This window comes from Tiliqua scincoides, chromosome 1 (genome assembly GCF_035046505.1).
Source record: "Tiliqua scincoides isolate rTilSci1 chromosome 1, rTilSci1.hap2, whole genome shotgun sequence".
In the NCBI taxonomy this organism is placed as follows: domain Eukaryota; kingdom Metazoa; phylum Chordata; class Lepidosauria; order Squamata; family Scincidae; genus Tiliqua; species Tiliqua scincoides.
This window is the reverse complement of record NC_089821.1, coordinates 42,136,633-42,160,934: the sequence shown is the minus strand read 5'-3', so window position 1 is coordinate 42,160,934 and position 24,302 is coordinate 42,136,633. Positions and strand designations below refer to the sequence as shown.

General features: G+C 42.2%; 1 protein-coding gene across 1 annotated transcript in view; it reads right to left on the bottom strand.

Moving 5' to 3' along the window:
• DNAJC24 (DnaJ heat shock protein family (Hsp40) member C24) overlaps nt 1-24,302 on the bottom strand; it is a 59,517-nt gene that overhangs the window by 10,065 nt on the left and 25,150 nt on the right. Inside the window, exon 3 of the mRNA XM_066638024.1 lies at nt 12,154-12,292. Within this exon, the coding sequence (XP_066494121.1) occupies nt 12,154-12,292 (139 nt within the window). The remainder of the gene's footprint in view (nt 1-12,153; nt 12,293-24,302) is intronic.

Below are 24,302 nucleotides of genomic sequence, written 5' to 3'. Positions count from 1 at the left end.
CACATGTGGTGTCTCAAAATATTTATAAAGCACAAAAATGAGTGGATTTTTTTTAAACAATGACATGTCAGCCACTTCTGGATGAGGTACATGGACAAGCCTTTGCACATAACCTTTAGATCCGATAGTGATTCTGCAGCAGAAAATACAATACAACGATCAGTCTCACAGAGGATGCCATTATAGTTATTTCAACATGTACTGCTTTGTGCATTCACAGCTACACATAACTTCAGAGTCAAATACAGAGGGGGGGGACCGTATTCTCAGATTCCATATCAGTGGATTCACTTATACATGGATCAGATCCGCAGGGCCTCCTAATGCCTTATAAGGCATTAAAAATGTCGTTTCCAGTTTTTCGAAAAAAGGTCATGTGTTTTTCACACTGAGCCCTACAGTGGCTGCGGACAGATGTTCACGGCCTCTGTTGGGCTCAGACTATCCTCTGTAGGTGAAGGAAGCAGAGCTTCCCTTACCTCCGGAGGGTGGGGTAGTGTTCACCCATATCTGCGGTTTCACTTAACCATGGTTGGTTCCAGAATGGAACTCTCACCGATACAGGGATATGCCTGTACAGGCTATTGAAGTTCCTTATTCTCCGGTGAGCTCTCCATGGCGGGGTAAGTCATTCCAGATGGCCAGTCATTCCAGATGGGTAGCTCCTCCCCCTCAGGCAGGCAGGTCAGGCACAGAATCTTTCAGAGGGAAGGCTACTGAAGTTCCTTACTTTCTCACAAACTAGTTTTTATGCCCACAGTAATTCAGGAACTTAAGGCACAATCCTAACCAACTTTCCATCACCAAGGTAAGGGCAATGCAACTGTGAGGAAAGAGAACAAACATTTCCTTACCTTCAAGAGGCCTCTGTGACTGCCTCCCAACTGCAGCATATAGCACATGCCCCACTGGCACAGCTATGCCAGTGCTGGAAAGTTGATTAGGATTGTGCCCTTAATCACATTGGTGCTATAAAAATATTTCAAGCAGTTGTACCATCAGTATAAAATATGCTTTAAGCATGATAATACAAATTCGTTGTATTTTCCTTTTTAGTGGTTTGAGATCAGTGGAAAAAGAAAACACTGAAACAGAATAAAAACCAGCATTAAAATGTCTGAAGAAGCAGCTCAACCAGTACACGTGACTTGCTACTACTACACTAAACAATAACAAACCTATCTAAGATCCAGACACTTCTGGCCTGTAAGGATACATTTCAGAACAAAGGTTAGAGTGATGGTGTCTATTTGGGAGCAACCAGTCTGCTACAACAGTAGTTAACTATGAATAATGTATTGGTAGTGAAATTAAACACTTATTTTAACTGCCCTCATGTATTGGTGAAAAAAAAATCTAATTAGCACTTAATATTAAAGCATGATTTTTCCCCCCATGCAATTCATTAATTAACGGCCGATTATCCAGTATCAAGTTGGCCTGTGGTCTATGCCTCTTTTTTGCAACATTAAATTGTGATTCTAATTTTACCTGAAATCCACACTATAGATCTCCAGGGAATGAGTTTCATCTAAATTAATCTTAATGAAGGCAATTAAAACAAATCAGACAAGTTAGAGATAATTACTCGATCAATAAAACCTCTTTGGCCTAACCTATTCTGAACACCTCCAGTGCATTAAATAGATATAGACTGAAACAAAGTTAACCCACTTCCATCTAAGATTTTGCTGCTGTTGAAGGAATCGGAAAGGAATATGAGGGGAAGGAAGCCTTATCTTTCTGTTATCAACTATTCTGTCTTGATAATTATGATCCTAATCAGCACACTGCAATAGAAGCTCTTCAGTTGAACAAGTCATACACAATGACAGCTGAGTTTTTCTTTGTTCTGTCTTTCATTTTTTCCAGACAGTTCTCCTGGCCACTCTCAGCCTTTATACTTACCAAAATATGTATATTAGCTTAATTTTATTGCCTTTTATAGTATATTTATGTGCAATGCACTGTTGTATGACTGAACTCAGAGTACATTCCAGAACCTCAGGGGAAAAAGTGTCAGCCACTTCAAAATTAACCTCCTTCTTAAGATAGCCAGTTTAGGGCCTCTTTCAGAGTTTCTTTAGAAAGGAAGGACTTTCTTGCTTTGTGGATCTCTTGCTCTATTTTTCAAACATAAGGTGGTGAGGAAATAGTTAGAAAGCCAACTCAGTTCTCTCTAAATCTGTGAGGAATAATGTGATTTGCATAAACTGATTTGGAAAGAAATTTGTTTGTAAGGGCAGAGAATTACAGCCTAGGATTCCAAAAGCTGGCTCTTTTACAGACGGTTAAATAGAACAAAAAAGTATAAAGGTGAGATACCTCCAATCATATGGTCCACCTGGTGGTTTAAGGGTAATCATTAGACTGGGGCATCTGCACAATTTGCAGCCAAAGAACGTAGAGACAGATGTATAGATATGCTTTTCTCATCTACTATATCAACTGCTCCAAAAACGACATGGGTTTAACTATTCTACAGTAATATCCCAAATAACTCCTAGAATCAAAGTAGGGAAATAATGTACTAGCTTTCAAAAACTAACCAAATACTGCTTAGTAAGCCCTACAAAAGTAACATTTCTGTTTCTTCATTTCAAATCCACATACCTTACACTTGGCCTTATATTGAAAATTGTTACAGTAGCTATGTTTGTCTTAATTTCTCCGCCCCCACTGCAAATACTACTTTTAAAATATTTAATACAACAAGGATATTTGATTCATTAATTAAAAATAAGAGTCTATACCACATTAAGGGAGATTATCTTACAATCTTGCAATTTTCAGCATACTTTTACTTCTTTGAAAAGCTGAATAATAAGTCCATGTTTAACAAAAAATACCCCTTAAGATGAGAATTCCCTTAAAACTTTCACATGAGCTCCAAGTAACATGTAAATTCTAAAGGACACACCTCAACTTTCATACTATATAGGCAGTAAAGGTCTAGTATGGATTCACATACTATGTTTACGTACAAATTTGGCTATATGCACCCATGCTTTGCCTTGGTCTTTCCAGGCTGGGCTGATAGGGGTGTGGGGAGGAAAGATGGGTACAAGCAGAAACTCTGCAGATCCTCTTATTCTGTGTGCCCCAGATTCTATGCCTCTCTTTGACAAGCCCCATCAAGATCACCTATATTGTATTCTTAAGAGTTATTCAAGCTAACTTCTCAGACAATACTAAAGGCCACATTAACATTCTTGCAATTTCCGACACAAATATTAATTTCCATGAAGAAAAAAAGTGTGGTAGTTGAAATGCTCAGTGTTTTTTGTTTGCAATATACACATACACAGTACATATTGTATCCATATTGAGGGATGCATCCTAATCCTTTCTTCTGCAAATATTTTTGTTTGCATGGGGGGAGGGAAAGATAATATTCACCAATTTCCTCATAACTTCATAGAATCTCTGCAAGTCATAGAATCTCTGCCTTGACCCTCCAGGACTGTGTTTTGGGAGGGACAGAGGGCTATCAGGCTGAGGAGGGGGCAGGAAAGTTTGTTTCCTTTTTTCCTTAGAATGCAACCCATTAATTATATATGTCTATCTATATATTGGGCTTGGTCCAGCACCAAGAGAGATCTCCACAGAACATAACTGAGCACCGTTCTCTCCCACACCACCAGGATGCACAATATAGATAACGGATTGCTTGCGAGCACTCTCATGTCCCCCTTCTAGACCTGTTCACTGCAAAGAGGAAAGAACATAACTGTGCTATTTTCTACAGCAATCCCTCCACACATGGGAGTTATGCCCACAGTATGACTAGATTGAGCCCACTAATCAGAGTAAAACAATAGATCATTTCAGATTACTCTTTACTAAGAGGTAAATCTTCCACATGGTTAACATTACCATTTGTTAGTACATCTGCATGATACTGGTCATCTGTACTCACACAATGTTTCTCTCTCTCTCTCTCTCTCTCTCTCTCTCTCTCTCTCTAAGACATTAGGAAACTCTCTCTCTCTCTCTCTCTAAGACATTAGGAAACATGTCTCTAAGACATGTCTCTCTAAGACATTAGGAAACTCTCTCTCTCTCTCTCTCTCTAAGAGAGAGAGAGAGAGAGAGAGAGAGAGAGAGAGAGAGAGAGAGAGAGAGAGAGAATTTCCTAAATGAATGCAGATTGTATATTGTTATTTTAAAAAGATTCTTAAGGCTTTGACTAATACCACATAATGAATGGTTCTGCTATTGTCACCAATGTGGGATCTCAGTAAATAAGGGTTGATCTATCAGTGAGGTTTCCAGGCTTGAAATTCAAGAAGATTAAAAGGATGCTGAGAATCTTTTAAACCAGACTAACAGTAAATTACTATCAGAGTTGAGCTTTGCTTGAGCTCTTTGCTAGCTAATTATTTTAAAGAAAGATTTTCAAGATATAATTAATTTTGCAAGCTATAAGCAATGTTTCAGTTCTTAATTTACGTATGTAACCGTAAAATTTTTTACACATCTAAGTGGTAGTAATATTAGGCTCTATGCCAGGCCAAAACATTAATAAAGCATGGGTATCTGTCATTTGACCAGCATGTTTTGATGAAGGAATAATACAGGTATTATGTTCATTAGGCAAGACTGAAAAGTAGCCGATATTCCCAAACGTAAAAATCTGAAGTTTATCTACCTTTCTGCATTCTGCCTGAAGAGAGAAGACAATGAAAAATGACAAAGAGAATAAAAATTACAATTACATTGTACAAAATTTTCTAGCATGTTGTTAATTATTCTAATGTTACCTGAATTCTACAGAATAGATCCTCAGAGAATAAGTGTCATCTAGTTCAATGGCAATTCATTAATCAGTTGTAGGCTATGGATTTTTTTAGTATTAAACAACAATTATATGGCAAGATATTCAATTGGCAATGACTGCAGTTCCTGTACTATGTGCTGCTGTGCCCTGGGGCTCTGCAGGACACCATGGGTTATTTTAAATTTTCAACTGACATGGAACTGTCCTATGGGTGCGGTGCAAAAGTTACAAGGCGCTAAGGGCCCCATGAACAGGGAAAGTTTGGGAACCTCTGGGCTGACTTCGTGGTACCCTCTATGAGAAGAAAGGCATGTCTACTTGTGCAAAGGTGGGGGGAGCTCTCCAGATTTCCACTGCCTCCCTCCCAAGACAGAGCCCCATACACGACATCAAACATTGTTCCAAAGGTTCGCTTACTCTCAGGAGTGGGTTTTGGGGGGCGCAGATGGCTGGGATGAGAGGTAAGAGTCAGGAAAGCCCTGTTCTAGGGCCTAAAGCCACTTGAGGTTCGTATGAACCAATTCAGTGAACTTCCACACAAAATATTTCAGCTGTTAAAAGTGTAGTATCATTTCCTTGTCTCCTTGGTAACTTTTACATAGTACAATAAAGTGTTCCTGGTCCAGCAGTATTTCAAGATCAAGTATTTTGAAAACATTAATGGTATAAATAAATGAAAATTTAACCGTATTCTGTGTATGCTAAAAAGGTGTTGGTGAGAAGCAGGCTGAGGACAGTTTCAGGATTTTGATGCATTATCTTAAAAAGGGAGAAATTGTACATGTCACCAAAAGTTAAATGTACAAGCTCACCTATGGAGTTTGTAAACGTGTCTATGCATGAGTGCATGAATGCCAGCTTCAGATCTTACTCTGCAAACATGAAAACTCAACAAGAAGAGGCACAAATCACTTGTTCATCTGCTTTCCTCATTTCAGCCCAAGGCTAAATCAAACTGCCCATATGCTTAGGACTGTATCCTAACCTATCTTTTCATTCATACAAGGGGATTTCTGGATGTAGAAGTGATAACACAATGTTCTTGTGCACTGAAACACAAATGGAGTCCTTAGTTGACTTTGCACTTCTGCAGCATGTTGTGCAACACTTTATTTAAACCCCTTTACACTTTCACAAGCCTCCTACTCTGTAATGGGTCTAAAAATCTAGTTGTTTTGATAGTGGCCCATTGCTACCCCCATATCACATACACACTCCTAAATTCAACATTTTTAAAAAAATTTTAAACTACTAGGCAATTTGTTCATCAGTCTTTCAATTTGCACAATCTGGAGCAGCCAGCGTTATCAGTAACCTGTAAAATTCAGTAGTTTTGTGAAGGGTTCAGCATAGGCTACTGACACCAGGCTTTTGGTCATATTAACATCAGGAAATTGTGTAAGTATATGTGCTCAGCTTTATGGCAAACATTTCTGTTTTACTTGGGCTTTTGATGGTATTTGGGGTACAGGTTGAGTCTTGGTATCCACGAAGGTTCAGTTCCCAGAACTCACGTGGATACCAAAAATTGTGTTAAAGGAAATCCATTTAAAAAACAATGTCCCTTTGTTCAATGATTTAAAAACAGCCTTGCTGACCTTTGTAATGCAGGACAGAGGCATCAAGGCAGACAATCAACCACTCTCTCTTCAGATGCTTAGAAAGGCTTCACTCTGAGGCAGCAACCCTTCCCTTCACCTGGAGTGCAGCAAGGGGCAAGAATGCAAAGAGGAGGTGATAATCACTTGCATTCTTTCATGAGCTCAGGGGGAAGGGAAGGGTTGCTTGCCTCAGAGTGAAGTTATTCTAAGCGCGGGGAGAGAGAATGATTGATGGATTGTCTGCCATCTGCATTAACGAGGCTATTGTTAAACAAATTTTTGCCTTTTATTTAAAACCGCAGATGAAAAATTTGTGGCTAATTGGATTGTACCTGGACTCATAACAGCCCAATCCTATTCCCTACTACATTACACTCCGATACTACAGCTGCACCAATGGAACATGCACTGCAGGCTATGGTTGGCTATTGTGAAGAGCTCCAGAAGGATCTCTCCAGACTGGCAGAATGGGCAGCAAAATGGCAGATGCGCTTCAATGTCAGTAAGTGTAAAGTCATGCACATTGGGGCAAAAAATCAAAACTTTAGATATAGGCTGATGGGTTCTGAGCTGTCTGTGACAGATCAGGAGAGAGATCTTGGGGTGGTGGTGGACAGGTCGATGAAAGTGTCGACCCAATGTGCGGCGGCAGTGAAGAAGGCCAATTCTATGCTTGGGATCATTAGGAAGGGTATTGAGAACAAAACGGCTAGTATTATAATGCCGTTGTACAAATCGATGGTAAGGCCACACCTGGAGTATTGTGTCCAGTTCTGGTCGCCGCATCTCAAAAAAGACATAGTGGAAATGGAAAAGGTGCAAAAGAGAGGGACTAAGATGATTACTGGGCTGGGGCACCTTCCTTATGAGGAAAGGCTACGGCGTTTGGGCCTCTTCAGCCTAGAAAAGAGACGCTTGAGGGGGGACATGATTGAGACATACAAAATTATGCAGGGGATGGACAGAGTGGATAGGGAGATGCTCTTTACACTCTCACATAATACCAGAACCAGGGGACATCCACTAAAATTGAGTGTTGGGAGAGTTAGGACAGACAAAAGAAAATATTTCTTTACTCAGCGCGTGGTCGGTCTGTGGAACTCCTTGCCACAGGATGTGGTGCTGGCGTCTAGCCTAGACGCCTTTAAAAGGGGATTGGACGAGTTTCTGGAGGAAAAATCCATTACGGGTTACAAGCCATGATGTGTATGCGCAACCTCCTGATTTTAGGAATGGGTTAAGTCAGAATGCCAGATGTAGGGGAGGGCACCAGGATGAGGTCTCTTGTTATCTGGTGTGCTCCCTGGGGCATTTGGTGGGCCGCTGTGAGATACAGGAAGCTGGACTAGATGGGCCTATGGCCTGATCCAGTGGGGCTGTTCTTATGTTCTTATGGCAGCGGGGTAGGGGGAGTGATCGGACAGCCTGTAGGAAGCAAGTACAAATATTTTTAACTTACTTCCTGGTAGGCTGGCCATCATCTATGGGTCTTCTTGGACCCGCACCAGCCATTTTACTGGTACAAGTCTGAGGAGAGCCAGGGGGCAGGTCAGGTTTCAAAATAGGGGATATGATCCAGATGAAGTCGCTTCTACTGGCTCCAATCTATTTGCCCTGGTGCCATCCAGCATCCGTGGCAGCAGGAATCTGCTTCTGCCTTGCAGCAGCTGCCTCAATCGGCCCCCTCCTTCTTATTGCAGCTCCTTGAAAACCCAGACAGGACAGTCAGGGGCTCTTAGGAATGGCACAGGATATTGTATGTTGGGCTGCAGTCAGAAAACTGGTGCACAAGCTACTCCCAGGACTGGTTTCTGAGGCACTCAGAGAGCTGCAGTAGAGAGAGGCAAGGACAATGCCCTGCGTGACCACTGCTACAGTTATGCTACTTAGTATACAACCCATTAAACCAGTTCCTTCCAAACCCTGGCCTGCAGGTTGGATCCGAGACTTGGGAGAATCCTTCCCCCCGTGACCGGCACTAACCATTCCAGTGTGCTGCAGCTCTTCATGTCCCCAGATCAGGACATCGTGACGCTCTCGGCAATCGCGTCTGCCTGGAAATCCAGGCACAAGGCCCGCTAGGGCACTGCATCATAGACACAACTGCCCAGAGTATTGCGTCATTCAGATCAGGGGGCATGAAGAGCCACTGCGCACCTAGGAAGGCATTCCTGGTACGCAGCAGTCTCTGGTTTGGAGATAGCAGCATTAAACTGATTAGTTATGTCCTAATATATAAATAAGAATTTTTTTTTTTGAAATTATGTAAAGAAATAAATGTTAAGTTTTTGACACTGAATTTTACTTTGAAATAATTTCTCTTTAAAATTATCTCTTGGGTAATTATTGGCCAGTCTCGAACCTCCCGTTTCTGGGCAAAGTGATCGAGCAGGTGGTGGTGTCTCAGCTCCAGAGGATCCTGGATGAAGCAGATTATCTGGATCCTTTTCAATCTGGCTTCAGGCCTGGCTTCGGGACAGAGACGGCCTTGGTCGCCTTGATGGATGACCTACGCCGAGGGCTGGACGGAGGAGTGCATCCTTGCTAGTCCTTTTGGACCTCTCAGCGGCTTTTGACACGATCGACCATGGTGTCCTTCTGGGGCGGTTGGCCAAGGTGGGGATCGGGGGCACTGTTTTGCAGTGGTTCAGTTCCTTCTTGGTCGACAGATCCCAGATGGTGCTACTGGGGGACTCCTGTTCAGCACCTTGAGGTGTGGGGTGCCGCCCTTGGGCCCTTGAGGTGTGGGGTGCCGCAGGGTTCTATATTGTCCCCCATGTTGTTTAACATCTACATGAAACCGCTGGGAGAGGTCATCCAGGGATTTGGAGTTGGGTGCCATCAATATGCTGATGACACCCAGCTCTATCTCTCCTTTCCACCTGACTCCAGGGTGGCTGTCTCTGTCCTGGAGCGTTGCCTAGAGGCAGTTGGAATCTGGATGAGGATGAACAAGCTGAAATTAAATCCGGACAAGACAAAGGTCCGCCTGGTGCAGAAATCCACGATGCGGGTGCTGGACTATCGCCCTGCTCTGAATGGGGTTGCACTCCCCCTGAAAGAACATGTTTGCAGCTTGGGGGTTCTCCTGGACTTGCAGCTCCTCCTGGATGTCCAGGTGTCGGCTATAGCCAGGAGTGCCTTTGCCCAGCTTCAGCCGGTGCGCCACCTGTGGCCGTACCTGTCTTGGGTGGATCTGGCCATGGTGGTCTGTGCCACAGTGACATCAAGATTAGATTATTGTAACGCGCTCTACATGGGGCTGCCCCTGAAGACGGTTCAGAAGCTACAGCTAGTGCAGAATGCGGCAGCTCGGGTAGTTGCTGGGGGTCGGCGGTTTGACTCTGTCACGCCGCTACTCCGGCGAGTGCACTGGCTGCCCATTCGTTTCCGGGCTGAATTCAAGGTGCTGGTTATGACCTTTAAAGTCCTAAACGGCTTGGGACCAGCATATTTGAGAGACTGCCTTCTTCCGTATAGTCCAGTCCGTTCTCTGAGGTCATCAGAAGGGGCCCCGTTGGTTGTGCTGTCATTGAGAGTGGTGAAGGGAATAGCGGCCAGAAACAGGGCCTTTTCGGTGGTGGCACCTGCACTATGGAATTCCCTCCCCTTTGAATTGAGGACAGCTTCCTCATTATTAACGTTCCGGCGGGGCCTGAAGACTTTTTTATTCAGGAAAGCCTTCGAGGCGCTAAAAGGGCTTTTTATAAATATATGAATTATGTCTTCTACTGTATGCTTTTAATCTGCTGCTATATATTTTACCTTGTTTTAATTGTTTTTAAGTGTTTTGTATTTTTAATGTTTATTTTTATCTTTGTTTGTATTTTAACTTGATTGTTAGCCACCTTGGGTGCCCTTCAGGGAAAAAGGCGGAAAACAAATCTAATAAATAAAACAAACAAACAAATAAATAAATAGTTTCAGTACATGCCAACCTAAGCACAACTCACAAGATTTAGCTGAAACAAAAATTTGTGTTTTATGAATCTTTGCCACAATTCCACTGGTTGCAATAAAAGTTACACAGGCAAGGCAACCTGTGTGTGTGTGGGGGGTTGTTTGCAAGACCCCAGAAGCCTTACTAAAAGAACAAAAGGTTACACAATGTCAGTGCCTGGTGGATTTCAACCAAAATATATTTCATTCACTACGGCAACACAAGTAGGTCAGCTCTAAATATCTTAAAAGCAAATCTGAAAAAGCTTCACATATACAAAAATGAAAATTAAAAGCAGAAAATATCACTGGCTGTATTATATGAAAGCACACAAAGTTTAACTGCTTAGATTGACTTTTATGCCAGAGTGTACATTTCAAAGTCTGAAAGTAAGCAAAGCAATTTCTAGCCATTTTACACAAGAGAAACATTTTCTTAACCATGGCTCCAAGTTAGTCATTTTCAATAAAACAAAGGACTGTTCCCATTAAGCTACAATCCATAAAATGATAAATGTAGTTCAAAAAATAATTTGCTCATTTAAATGGATGTTATATTTGAACTTCACACCCCAAATAACTCCTTTTGAGAAAATCAGTTATATTCAGCAAATAATTCATGATCAAAATAGGCTTCGTATTCAGGATGCTATTCAGTCGATTATGTGTCTCTGCCAGCCATGCTGACTAAGCTTTTGTTTCTCAAATAAAATTGTGGCAACCTTAGCAGCAGGGAAGTTAAAACAGCAAGAGAGAAAGGCTTGATGGTGTGCCAACGTACAATGGAAGGGAATTCAATAACAAGCTGCAGAGACAGTGAGCTTTTATCAGACACACTGAAAAGTGGTGGTGGCTACACGTCAATGCCGGACCAGAGTGTGTTACCGCAGAGTGCGACTGAGTGTTTTCCCTACAGGCAATACACTATTATTGACTCCCCCCATTAACATGTAGGGTGGATATACATTTATTGAAGGTTCTAATGGAAGGCTGAGGGACTCCTATCCGGAGGCCAGAGCAGAAAGACAGCCTATCACTTCATGTAATGGTAGCCCATGTGTGACAGACCTGACCTACATTTCCCCCTTTCTTTCTCACAACAGCCCGTCACTGTTTTAAGATGCTATTTTTCTGGGATGTATAAAAAGAAATGCATGCTGGAACTGCCTGGTTAATGTGTTTACTGCAATATTATTTCTAACTTGTTTCCTAAGGATCTAAGCTGATCCTTAGGAAACAAGTTAGAAATAATATTGCAGTAAACACATTAACCAGGCAGTTCCAGCATGCATTTCTTTTTAAACATCCCAGCAAAATAGCATCTTAAAACAGTGCATAATGTGCATAATGAAAATTATCCTAAAACACTGCTTGTTTTAATAATGGTGGTAGAGAAAATATGCTTTAATGACTATGAAGTGTATATAAAACCCTAAGCTACCTTTGATGTAAATCACTCAAAAGCTATATCCGAAATGCAGCAACAGTACGTAGCAAAGAGCATAATTTCAGTAATTAAGAGCATTTAATGAATGCTTTAAGTATTGTCAAATGAAGAATGACTTAACTAAGTTATTATCTAAATCCTACATTCATTAAAATTAGTATTACAGCTCCCACCTAATGCTTTGTCAAAAACTTATTTAATGTTTGTACTGTCTAATAGATGTGTAGCAATCAGTATAAATAATGTATCTAAATATGGAAGCGAAAGAAGAGCAAACGGTTTCGATCGAACAAAAAGCTTCTGAAAAAACACCACTGAACTACTACTCCAGCATCTCTTCTCAGGAGCTGCTGTTGCTACTACAGCACTCCTCGGCAGGAACCTACCACGCCGCTGCAGGTCATACTCTTTTTTTGTCTCTTCATTCCCTAGAATTTTCCACGCTCGATCAATTTCGATGAACCTCTGCATGCGTGCCTCCACTTCTCCTGCTGGCACATCTGCGCTCTGTTTGTCTGGATGATACTGCCAATCAAAGAAAGGAAGGAGGAAAAAAAATGAAGGGGAAAATCAATAGTAAATATGAGATCTATTTTAAGGTGTATGGAGGATGTAAAGGTCTGAACTATGGTGCCAAGGAAAACAAACAAAGGAAACAGCATTGGCCACAGGAGAATACTGCCAAGTTAATTAGACCACTGGAATAGCAGCAAATACACGAGTGGCACAAATGTCACAATGTGCACTGAGAGCATTTTCTGGATAATTTGCTGATGGAATCATTGGTCTTATGGACAATTTACCTAGAGAGAATGACTAATGCAAACAGAAAAAGGTACACTCAAATAAATACAAGACAGGAGTAAGGGGAAGATGGTTTAGATAGAACAATTACATTTCTTCCATTTGACTTAAAAATTAATTGTTCTATGCTTGCTATCTACTTAGTAGTATTGCTTAGTTGGAGGTTCTGAACATGAAAGAGTCACATGCAACATTCCATATAAATTTACCATATATGTAATTCTATTTTTGAAACTATGATTCACCATCTTGAACTTATTCCAATCCAGTGAATAAGAAGCCCTTCCAAATTTCTAGTCATAGATCACTGAATACAGCATTTTATGTTGCTTTCAGTTATGAAATGACTATTTAAGAACAGAGTTATAAAGGTATGTTTAAGGGCAAATCATATTGTAACACTGTATGGCTAACAGCATTTGCAGTTAACCTTTAGAATTTGATATTATCATCATTTAATGGATAATTTCTAATATCTGGATACTATACCAATAAAAGAAAGCACCTTGTCAAACAGTATTAAGTTGTAACACTGTTCACTGTTTATCCATTTTTGTTTTAAACTCCCATTCTACATTGATTTGATTTGAAATGAGTACTTTAGCTATTCAGAAAGCTTTTAACAGGACTGAATATTATTGAAAATGAAGTATTAAATGATGAGCTAGCCTTGTTCCTTACGAGAGTGAAGAACGTGAACAACATAAATTTCCACTTTCAGAGGTTTTGGCACGGGACCTTCTTTACTTCTGTCAACAAGAGAAGATATCTCTCAAAAGGAAAGACTGCTCCACATCAGAACCATGGAAGAAAGTCATATGCTTGTAAAATTAAGGATAAAGAAGAAAAATACAAACTTTACATGGCCATTTTTTCCTTTGCCTTCACTTTGAAAGCTCAGAGGTAACATGTTGCTGGCATTCAGCTAATACATGAAACCACAGGGCATCTCAAGAAAATGTACACACTTTATAGGATAAAATTTATTATGCTAAAATTCACACATATACTACAGATGGTGTACACAAGAGCAGTTCCTTGACCCAGTTAATTAATTTGTTAGTGAATTAGACCAATTGCTTGAAATGTTTCCCACTCCCACTGGCATTTATACACTGCTACATCTTTGACTAACAGCCCAATCCTGAGCTGCTCGGCGCACAGGGCTGCAGTGGTGTCGAAAATGGATGCCGCCGCATCCTGCATACTCCAGGCAGCCACTGCCAGGTCCTTGGGAGAAGGGGACTTTTGTTCCCTTCCCCTGAGTAAAGCAAGTAGCTCCACAATGGGGCTACTCAATTCTATGGCAACCCAAGGTAGCCATAGAATCAAGAGCCTCCGTGTCAGGCGGCAGGCCCAACACAGAGGCTCTGGATTCTGCCTCCCTCCTGCCTCGTTTCCCCCTGGAATGCCTCCTTCCCACCCTCTCCTGCCCTCCCTCCACCTCCCTGGAATGCCTCCTCCCCGCCTCCCCCCACATCTCCTCTCCACTGCTCGGCGGTCTGTGCAACTGCCAAGTGGCAGAGCTCCGGTGCTCACCCAGCACTGGACTAGCACCAGCGGAGCACCTGCACTAGGACCACAAACGTACCTTATGGCACATTTGCAACAGTGTGCGCCGGCAGTGAGCCGGTGCGCTGCACTCAGGATTGGGCTCTAAGGTATCTGCGGACATTCACCAATGAGTGTGCTGAAATCTCCACACATTTCTTCAATTGCTACCTTTAGATGTCCAAGTGTTGCAAGTTTTCTAAAATGATATATCAATTAGAGCTCATTAAAATGTGTGTACATTCTTCAAGACACCTTGTATATAAACATGTTTCAGAATCACTAGTATAGAGGTTCCATAAACAATGCAAACTTAGATCATAGCCAACTATTTATTGCTTTCATCACAGGATTTGAAAATTACCTTTCTGAATTTACCTGGGAAACTGAATAGAGGTGGTTTTAAGGTTTGCCTTGAGATTTAGGATGGAGAAAATGGCATAATTCTTCACACAGCATATAATTCCTCTGTGGAATTCACTGCCACAAGATGTGGTGATGGCCACTGGCTTGGATTGTTTTAGAAAGCGACTAAATTCATGGAAGACAGGTCTGATGGCTATGATGAATGGCTATCAATGGTAGATTGCTATACACTATCTCCAAACTTAGTGGCAGTACACCTCTGAAATACCCACTGTAGAGGAAAAATGACAGAAGTATGCTTTTTTCTCTGCTTGTGGGCTTCTCAAAAGCTGTGGGAAAGAGGCCCTGAGGTGCCCGGGCCGGACTCCATCTCTTATGGAGACTAGCACTGGCCTGAGAGTTTTATTACTACGCTGTACTTCTTAAAATGTTGTAAGTTGCCTCCCTTAGGAGGCAGAAAGACAGGACAGAAATAAATAAAATACTGGACTACAGGGCCTTGAGTCAAACCAACAGGGTCTTTCTATGGGCACAATCCTAATCAGGTCTACTCAGAAGTAAGTTCTATTTTGTTCAATGGGGCTTACTCTCAGGAAAGTGTGGCTAGGATTGCAGCCTATGTCTTACAACACAGAGTTTTGTCTGATCTATCATAGATCTGTTATCTTTTATCTGTTCACAATATTACCACTCTCTTTTCTTAGGGCAAAATATATACGTAGCTAAGCATATCACCAGCTATTTAACCACAAAAGTATCGTTTGCTTCAATAGCATTTGGGGGTTCAATAGCCACTTCACAGGCATGACTTTTAGCATGTAAATGTTGGGGAAGAATCCAGACACCCCATAACTTTATGCCATGGTCCTGAACCAAAAGGTAGCCCTACATAGTTGCTACTCCTAAGAGAACCCAAGACCTTAACTACACGTGAGGGGTTAAATTATCACATATAGTTTGGCCATAGGAACATAAAAAGACGCCAGCTGGACTAGACCAAGGACCCATCTAGTCCAGCTTCCAGAATCTCAGTGGCCCACCAGATGTCTCAAGAAGCACTCAGGGCCATTAGACTTTGGGGATTATATCGGTTCACACATACAAGCTGGTTGCCTTTTGTTTACATGACTTCTTTGCACAGGAAAGCTTGGAAACATTTCAATGGAAAACAGACCACACAGAGAGAAAGTCAAATAGTTATGTTCATGAAAATAGAAGTGAAACAAAGAAATGCAGACTATCTTCATATATCTATTCCAATTCACACGAAAGCTTCTCTGTGATATCATATACATCCAAGCATTGCCAGGAGGCAAAAAGCAGCCTATGTTGAATGGTTACTGCTCTTGTGTTTAACAAGAGTAGTGCATGACCTGGCTCTTATTCATTCACTCTCAAACAGCGTTTCTCAAACTGTGGGTCAGGACCCATTAGGTGGGTAGTGAACCAATTTCAGGTGGGTCGCCATTCATTTCAATATATATTTTAATATATTAGACTTCATGCTACCATGGTATGTGACTGCATCTGGAGAAATGTTACAGCTCTATACTTTTAACAAACTACTATGTATATGCTTTTACCAATGATAATAAATGGGATTTACTCCTAGGCAAGTGTGGGTAGGATTGCAACCTAGGATTATTAAAAATTTTCCTGCTTGATGATGTCACTTCCAGTCATAGCATCACTTCTGATGGGCCCTGACAGATTCTCATTTTAAAAAGTGGGTCCTGGTGCTAAAACTTTGAGAATCACTGTCCAAAAGTATTATCCAGAACATATTCTGAAGCACCACAGACTTACAGAACATTCTGTTAAATGACCAATGGGTTTTTCTTTTTTCTTTACTAAATACCTCCAACCTGACCATTTATGGAGATCCACACACAGAAGCACCAATATTGTTGATTTTCAGAACATTTATACACCATGTTCAAACAAAAAGCAGATCTCATAGCAAAGGAATCAGAAGATGGCTCCCTGACCCAAAGGGGCTCAAACTAAACCAATATTACTAGCTGAAGTGGCCACATAAATGGAATGTACATCTAAGTATAAAAACGATCTATCTGCACTGTATTGCTTTCTATGGAATGTAAATTTGAACACATATACCCAATCCACATTCTGGCACAATTTATCGAACTTTAATATACAGGGAGGCCCCCATATCTGCAAGAGATCTGATCCAGCCCTCCTCCCCTACTGATACAGAAACCATAGATACAAGGGAACCCTGTCTCTGAGGCCCCCACGCACTCCCCACCACATGCCCATTCATGTAGTTTAGAACCTTACCAGAGCAAAAACGATCTTATATAGGTTGCTATAAGCATTCAAGTTTATAGTGACATTAAGGAAGGCGGCCTGGATGCCTGAAAATACTCAATTGAGGTTAACAGGAGGCAGTTAACTTCCTGCTTCCTGTTAGCATCTATCTAATTTTTTCAAGCATTCAGGCTGCCGGCAGCCTGCCTTAATGTTTCCATAAGCTTGAATGGCTATAGCAACCTGTAAAAGCAAGAACATTTTAGGCAGGAGGTCTGGTCTAGAGGGTAGAGCCTCCGTCTGCCTGAAGATAACATCCACAAGGTTGCCGGTTCGAGGCCACTGGCACCGTGCGAACTTGGAGCGGCTGACAAGCTGAGGCCGAGCAATTCCATCTGCTCTGAGCGTGGGAGGATGGAGGCCAGAATGTGAAGCCAGATCGGAATGAAACACCTTGAATGTAGTCGTTCTTGAAAGAAAGAACCTTCTTTGAAATTGTAAAAATCCCTATTTAGTAAGGGATTTAATAAAGCCTGCCTATGTAAACCGCCTTGAATAAAGTCTTGAATAAAGACCAAGAAAGGCGGTATATAAATACCTGTTGTTGTTGTTATTATTATTATTATCTTCACTCCAGTAAGTTTCTAATCTATGTTAATGGGCACAGAGGCCTTGTATTCGCAAATATTGAATCTGTGAATATCGAATCTGTGAATCTGTGAATATCAAATCCGCAGATATGGGGGTGTACCCATTGGCATACCTGGAGGGGGCAAACGGGGCAAATGCCCCAGGCGCCAACCCTCCAGGGGCACCTCCTCAAGCCTCCCCCCCGCCACCCGCCTGCCTGCCTCTTTCTTTAAAGGGAGAGAAGCTGGCAGCTCCGCTGGCTTTTCTCCCTTAAAAAAAAGCCTCCTCCTGATGGAGGAGGGACAACCAGGAGCACTCCTGGAGAGGCAGCAGGAAGCTGCCTCTCTGGCAGCTACTTAGCGCCAGACTGGGCCACCCTCCCCCACCCTCCAGGAGGAGAGGAAATGGGCGCCCTAGAGCGTCAGCGTGACTCCTGTCGCGCTGGCGCTCTAGCCCAGGCACCCCTGTCCTCTCGCCTCCTCCGGAGAGGGTTGCCTCTCCGGGCGACCCCCAAAATTGGGAGTTGCCTTGGGTGCCGGGACCCACAGGTACGCCACTGGGAGTGCCTGAATTTTTAAGCATGACCAGAACCGGATCGGGGCACAAAAATATTTTTAATCTCCACATTTCTAAGAAAGAGCAAACTAGTTGTTAATTAAGCATAACTCCCAATACCACTAAGAAACTTGTCTCTCCTGCCAAGAACTTTGAATAATCAAAGTTTTCTGTGCTGCCTGCCCCAGAAAAATAAAGATTGCATGAAAATAAGTTTGCAGTTTTCCAGCACCGCATCAACCAACAAGAAAAATACAGTATCAAACAAGGGAATATGACAACTATCTTTTCAGTAAATACTTTTGAAAATAATGGAAACAGCTTTTCCTAAAACTGGAGCTATAAAAAGGCACCACCACATATAACAATTCTATATTTAAGATACTAGTTATTTGAAAATGTTTGCTATTTAATTGGCTAATATTTGGCTGATCTAAATATATTATTTTGGAAAAGACAAATGTGGTAGGATCATTTTCTTACTAACATTGTAGTCATGAAATTATCTAACTATTTCACAGGGTCAACTACATTCCACATACAAATAACCTGCACCAGAAACATGTTACATAGATACACTGAGGTTCTGCAATAGCAGTTCAAGTTCAGTTCAAGTAAATCAGGCATTGTTACAGAAGTCAGCATTACTGACAGCCCACTCCAAAGCTCAGTGTGCCAGCTCACCCTGTCAGCTCACTGTCTGTGCGCACTGTTGCAAATGTGCCATAAAGCACATTTGAGGGTCCTAATGCCAGACGAGTGCCAGTGGTAGCCCAGTGCTGGCCAGCACTGGGCTACTGCTGGGTGGGCACCCAACCTCCGCTGCTCAGCAGTTGCGCAGACTGCCGAGCAGTACAGAGGTAAACCGGCATGGGGGAGGCGAGAAGCGGGCGGAAGGCAGGGAAGAGGCGTTCCGGGGAGGCGGGAGATGGGGAGAGGACGGGAGGAGGTGTGCTGGGGCAGAGGGAGAGGGGAGGGAGGCAGGACAGGATCCAAAGCCTCTATGTTGGGCTCACTGCCCAACACGGAGGCACTTGATTGGGCTGTGAGTCAGCAGACATGAACAACTTCATAACTATAAGCAGTGGGAAAGGGGCAACAGATATAATACCCTAACTTTTTATGCTATATCTTTATCATTATGGCGCTGTGGACAAGAATATGCAACACAGAAGATACAACATCACATATCTGAATACCCACAACATGCCCCAATAATGCTGCTTTTTTAAGATTATTGGCTGACTGCACATAACAAACATGCATTGGGTTTATCATGAAACTTTACCCTACGCCAGTGATTTTCAACCTTTTCCTTGCTAAAATTGTCAAGGCACACCATCAGTTTTTTGACCATTGACAAGGCACACCATGCGGCCGGTAGGGGGCTCAACTCCCCCCCAATTGCCCTAATAATAAATGACCTACCCCAAAGTCACACGACACACCAGTGTGCCAAAGCACAGTGGTTGCAAATTGCTGCCCTATGCACTGCTGCGCAAGGATCCCAAACCTAGTGTAAGGGGATGCTACATACTCTTTTTGCTGTACTTACCCTGTCTCTGCCCAGGTAAAATCTGCCATCAGTGCTGTACCTACATTGTAGGAAGGGCACCATTCTAGGGTGCAATCCTAACCAACTTTCCAGCACTGGCACAGCTATGTCAGAGGGGTACATGTTGCATCCTGCTGTTGGAGGGCAGTCATGGAGGCCTCCTCAAAGTAAAGCAATGTTTGTTCCCTTACTTCAGAATTGCATTGCTCTTATGCCAGTGCTGGAAAGTTGGTTAGAATTGCGGCCCTAGTTGCTGCAGCCAAAGCTCATGCCTGCACTGCAGCAGCTCAAGTCAGTGATCAGACAGGCTGAAAGTAGCCATGTGACCATGTGGACTCTGCCTCTCTGCTTTCCTTCCCATCAGAAATGCAGGCCTTCTTTTCCACTTGTGGCAATATTCTAGCGGCTGAGGAATTAAATGATACCTGAATTTTCATATAACCTAAGGTAATAGGTACCTTACCTATTACAGGTAATAGCAAAAGAGAGACATTAAAAACTGCCAGTTAGACTTATCTCAGGATTATACCACGTTCTTAGAATTTTGCTGGCAAAATTGGCACAACGATTTCCCAACAAATCTACCATTAAGTACCATAAGACAGTAGGCACATGATAAATTTTAGCATGTATATGAGTATCAGGTACAGAAGAGTACAAAATTGAAGAACTTGGGGAATTCACTCCTCTTGTAACACTTCAGTCAAGTTAGTTTCCATCTGTAACAAGGTGTTGATCATTTCCCACACATTGGGTTTATTATACTTCATCACTGCAGTACGGATGTGTGAAAATACATATGTACTGTACAGTGCAGTTTTGGCAACAGATAATGGCATTTATTTATTTGATTTTATCCTGTTTTTTAATGGGAGTTCCTAATCAGCTCACCTCATTCATAAAATACAACAGTATTACTAATAACCTTACACTTAAAAAACTAAAACTAAGAAAGAAATGGACCCACGAGAGACAACATTAGGATGTAGGAGAGAGAAGAGACAAACAAATTAAAAAACAGAATTTTAAAATACTGAAATAAAAATAAAAAACAAATTACAAAAACACAGAAGCATCAACAAAACAAAACACATGCCTACATATGGAGAATTTATTTTAACAACAAAGAAGAAACGATAGAGGGGCAACCCTTAGCTAATTGAGGAGCAGGCATGTTATAGTATCTTCACTGACTTCCCTCCTTCTGTTGGTTCTGTCTTACAGAGAAGCTGGTCTTATATGGCTACTGGATGAAAACAGGGTTGGTCCAACTGAACCAGCCTGTTGAATCCAAGTTCTCTCTCCGAACCTGATCCTGCAGCATGGGGCCATGCAGACCTGTGCCAGCAAATTCGCTAGTGCAGATCAGAGTAGACTCCTCTGTGCTGCAGAAGAGCAGATTACTGCAATTGCCCCTCTCACAGGGTGCAGCAGTATCCATTTTGCTGTAGCTGCATCGACAAGGGTGGGGATAATAAAATTGGGCTGTTAATGATTCTTTTTTTTTAATGTATTCCGCATTTTGTAATCTTGTTCCACATTCTTAATAGTTTAAAAGAAATCAGAAACAAACTCACCCAGAAGAAGTCAACAAAAAAGAAGTAGCACATACAATCCAACTCATCCTCTCAGGTCATCAGAAGGGGCCATTCTAACTGTGCGGCCACCAGAGGATGCGAGGGGGATGGCAGCAAGAACGAGAGCCTTCTCAGTGGTGGCTCCCTGTCTGTGAAATTCCTTCCCCCTGGAACTGAGAACAGCTCCCTCTTTAGAGTCCTTTTGGAAGGGTCTTAAGACCTTTTTATTCAGGAAAGCCTTTTTATGCTGACATGGGGGGGAGGCATGGAGCTTTTTTATGAACATATTTTAATAGGGATCCACGTTTTATTGTGTTTTATTGTTTTTAAATGTCTTATTGTCTATATATCTCAATATTTTTACTACTGTTTTATTTGTAAGCAGCCTTGAGTGCCCTTTGTTAGGATAGAAAGGCAGGATATAAATTCTATGAATGAATGACTGAATGAATAATTTGCAAATAATTACCAATGAAGCAATATGGAAATCAAAACTAAAAAGATAATGGTGAAGAGCTGTCAAGGCCTACTGTTTTCTTCCAAATATCTGATGGAAACAGCTTTAAACCCTATGTAGCACATACACACAGTAATAAACTGGAGCTTTGCAGTGCAATCTTATACATGTCTACCCTGAAGTAAGTCCCACCTACACCATTTCATCTGAGAGTTCTCCCAATTTTGCCTTCCCATTATAGTCTTTCCTGATGTATGAGATGCTGATAAACTTGTCTTCCCCTTGCCCCCAATCCTGAAGAGTGGCCTTTTGAGGGGAGCAGGCATAAAGGGCTGCGTGAAAAAAGGGCGGAAACTTTCTAGTCCATGCACAGCAGGTATGTGGGGTTCACTGAATCCTGGCCATAGTGTTTAAACTTGCAGTAGGCATTTTAATACATAACAAGCAAGTTATCTCACAAAAACCAAAACTCTAACAAGCACATTACATTCCTAGTTTATTTTATTTATCTTATTTGCACTGAGAAAAACCTCATAAGTATGAATAGCAGATATGTATAACTCAATTAATGAAGGCTTAGGTAATAAAACATTTTCATAGTGGATTATTGCTAAACAATGCTGAAGTTCAAAACACATAAATGCTCCAGACAAAGTTTCAGAACAAGAGAATGAAAGAGGAGGAAAAAAGCTGACCTTCTGTTCCTCAAAATGATTGGGCAATTGTAATCAAATTCATTATTCCTCCATAACTAAACTGCTTAGGTGGTAGTAAACCTTAGTAGTACCAGAATGCATTCAGGGTAGCAATAAAGAGGCACCACTATTAGGCTACAATACAACCTCTCTTTTCTTCAGAGTGCAGTACCTAAAAGAAGCAAGGGGCAGGGGAAAGGTACAATATTGCATCCATGCACAGACTTGTGGTAACCAAGGCCCCAATTTCATGGAAGATTTCTACCTCTGCATTTCTACCTGGGTTATAATAGTAAACCTGGGATTTCTAGCACAGCTAGAATTCCTGCCTTCATCCACCTGCAAACACATTTATTTGAATTTTTTACCCCATCTTTCACAATAGCTTCAAGATGTCTTACAATGAAGGACATTAAAATAAGATATAAAAATATTACCATAGCCTCAGAATAAAGCAGATGAAATGAATACTACCAAACAATGAAATCCTCAGAATAAAGCAGATGAAAAGAGTATGTATTGGAAACCAAGAGCCATAAAAAAGAAAAATCATGACATTAAAAGGGTTCAAGTTACCAAAGAAAGACATTAAAGGCTAGCGCTGAGGTGATCAATCTGTGTGTCCTGCCTCTTTAGTGAGGCATGGTTAGCCTCCAGGGGCATCGCCAGGCATCTGGGGGGGGGGCAGGTGCTCTGCTCAGCTGCACTGGCTGCCTCCTGACTTGCTGCTTTTTGGAGGCTGAGAACGAGGTGGGTGGGACAGTGTGAAACATGGTGTGGGGAGGTGGGAGAGAAGGCTGGCTGGGCAGGCAGAGGTGCCGCATCTCATCATGGAGCTCTCTCCATGTGCAACCTCGCCCCGAGGGCTACATTTCCCAGTGTGCCCCTTGCCCTGGGCATCCTGGGATTGGTCAAGGCTGGAGGAGAGGAGAAGAGTGCGGAGGTGCTGCATCTCATCAGCTCAGGGCTCGCTCTTGGCAGGCTTCAAACTGGGAGGGAAGAGTAAGTACAGGCAGTCTGTACAATTGCCCAATCATTTTGAGGAACAGAAGGTCAGCTTAGTAACCTTGCTCCAGTAAACTTGCTGGATGGCTCATGGGTAATATTTTTTTGATGAAAGTGAAAGTTGAGGTATTCGACACCAGCCATCAAGAGCCATCAACCAGGCATTTAAAATTGATTAAAAATAAAAATCCCCATTCCTTTTTAGCCATTCCCCTTTTTCCTCCTGCCTCCTTTTGGGGGGGGGGGTTACTCTGTTGGCTGCTATTGTAAGACAAAAGGCACAATCCTAGCTAGGTCTATTCAGAAGTAAGTCCTATTGTGTTCAATGGGATTTGCTCCCAGGAAAGTGGGGTTAGGATTCCAGCCAAACAGGCTCTGGGTCTCAGTTTGCAACAGTTTGCAATTAGCAGATACACACAAAACAAAGTCTTCCCCTCCCCCAGCAGATTCATCACTTCCCCCCCCCTTTCCAAAATGCTCCAGGTGTGCTGCGAACAAACTCAGGGCACAATCCTAACCAGGTCTACTCAGAAGTACTATTTTTGTTAAATGGGGCTTACTCTCAGGTAAGTGTGGTTACAATTGCAGCCTCAGAGTGCTGGCAGCTTTTTTTTGTTTCTAGTGTATAATTATAATACCTTCACCCCCATTTTGGGGGTAACTGAGGTGAGGTGTTGTAATGGGGAGCCGTGGCCAATGGCCACAAGGATCAGGGGAGGTGCAAGCCGGAAAAATTCGAGAACCTGCACTGAGCAGAAACAGACTCTCGAGAACCAGAGACTTCATCTGATACCTAAAAGATAGTAAAGAATAAGCCAGACAAATGCATCTAGTAATTAATTTCCATAACTTAGATGACACCTGAGAAAAGGAGTTGCTGCCTAACTTCTAATGACCAAACTGCAAAATAAGTACAGTCAGTTCTCTTCATATGTGAATTTGCTATCTGTGAATTTGCTTATCTGCAAGGGCAGATCTGCCACCTACTCTTGCTATCTGTGACTCTGCCCTCATTATCTGCAAATACCTTGCAGGAGCACTCAGGGTGGTGGTGGGCTTAGCACAGCTA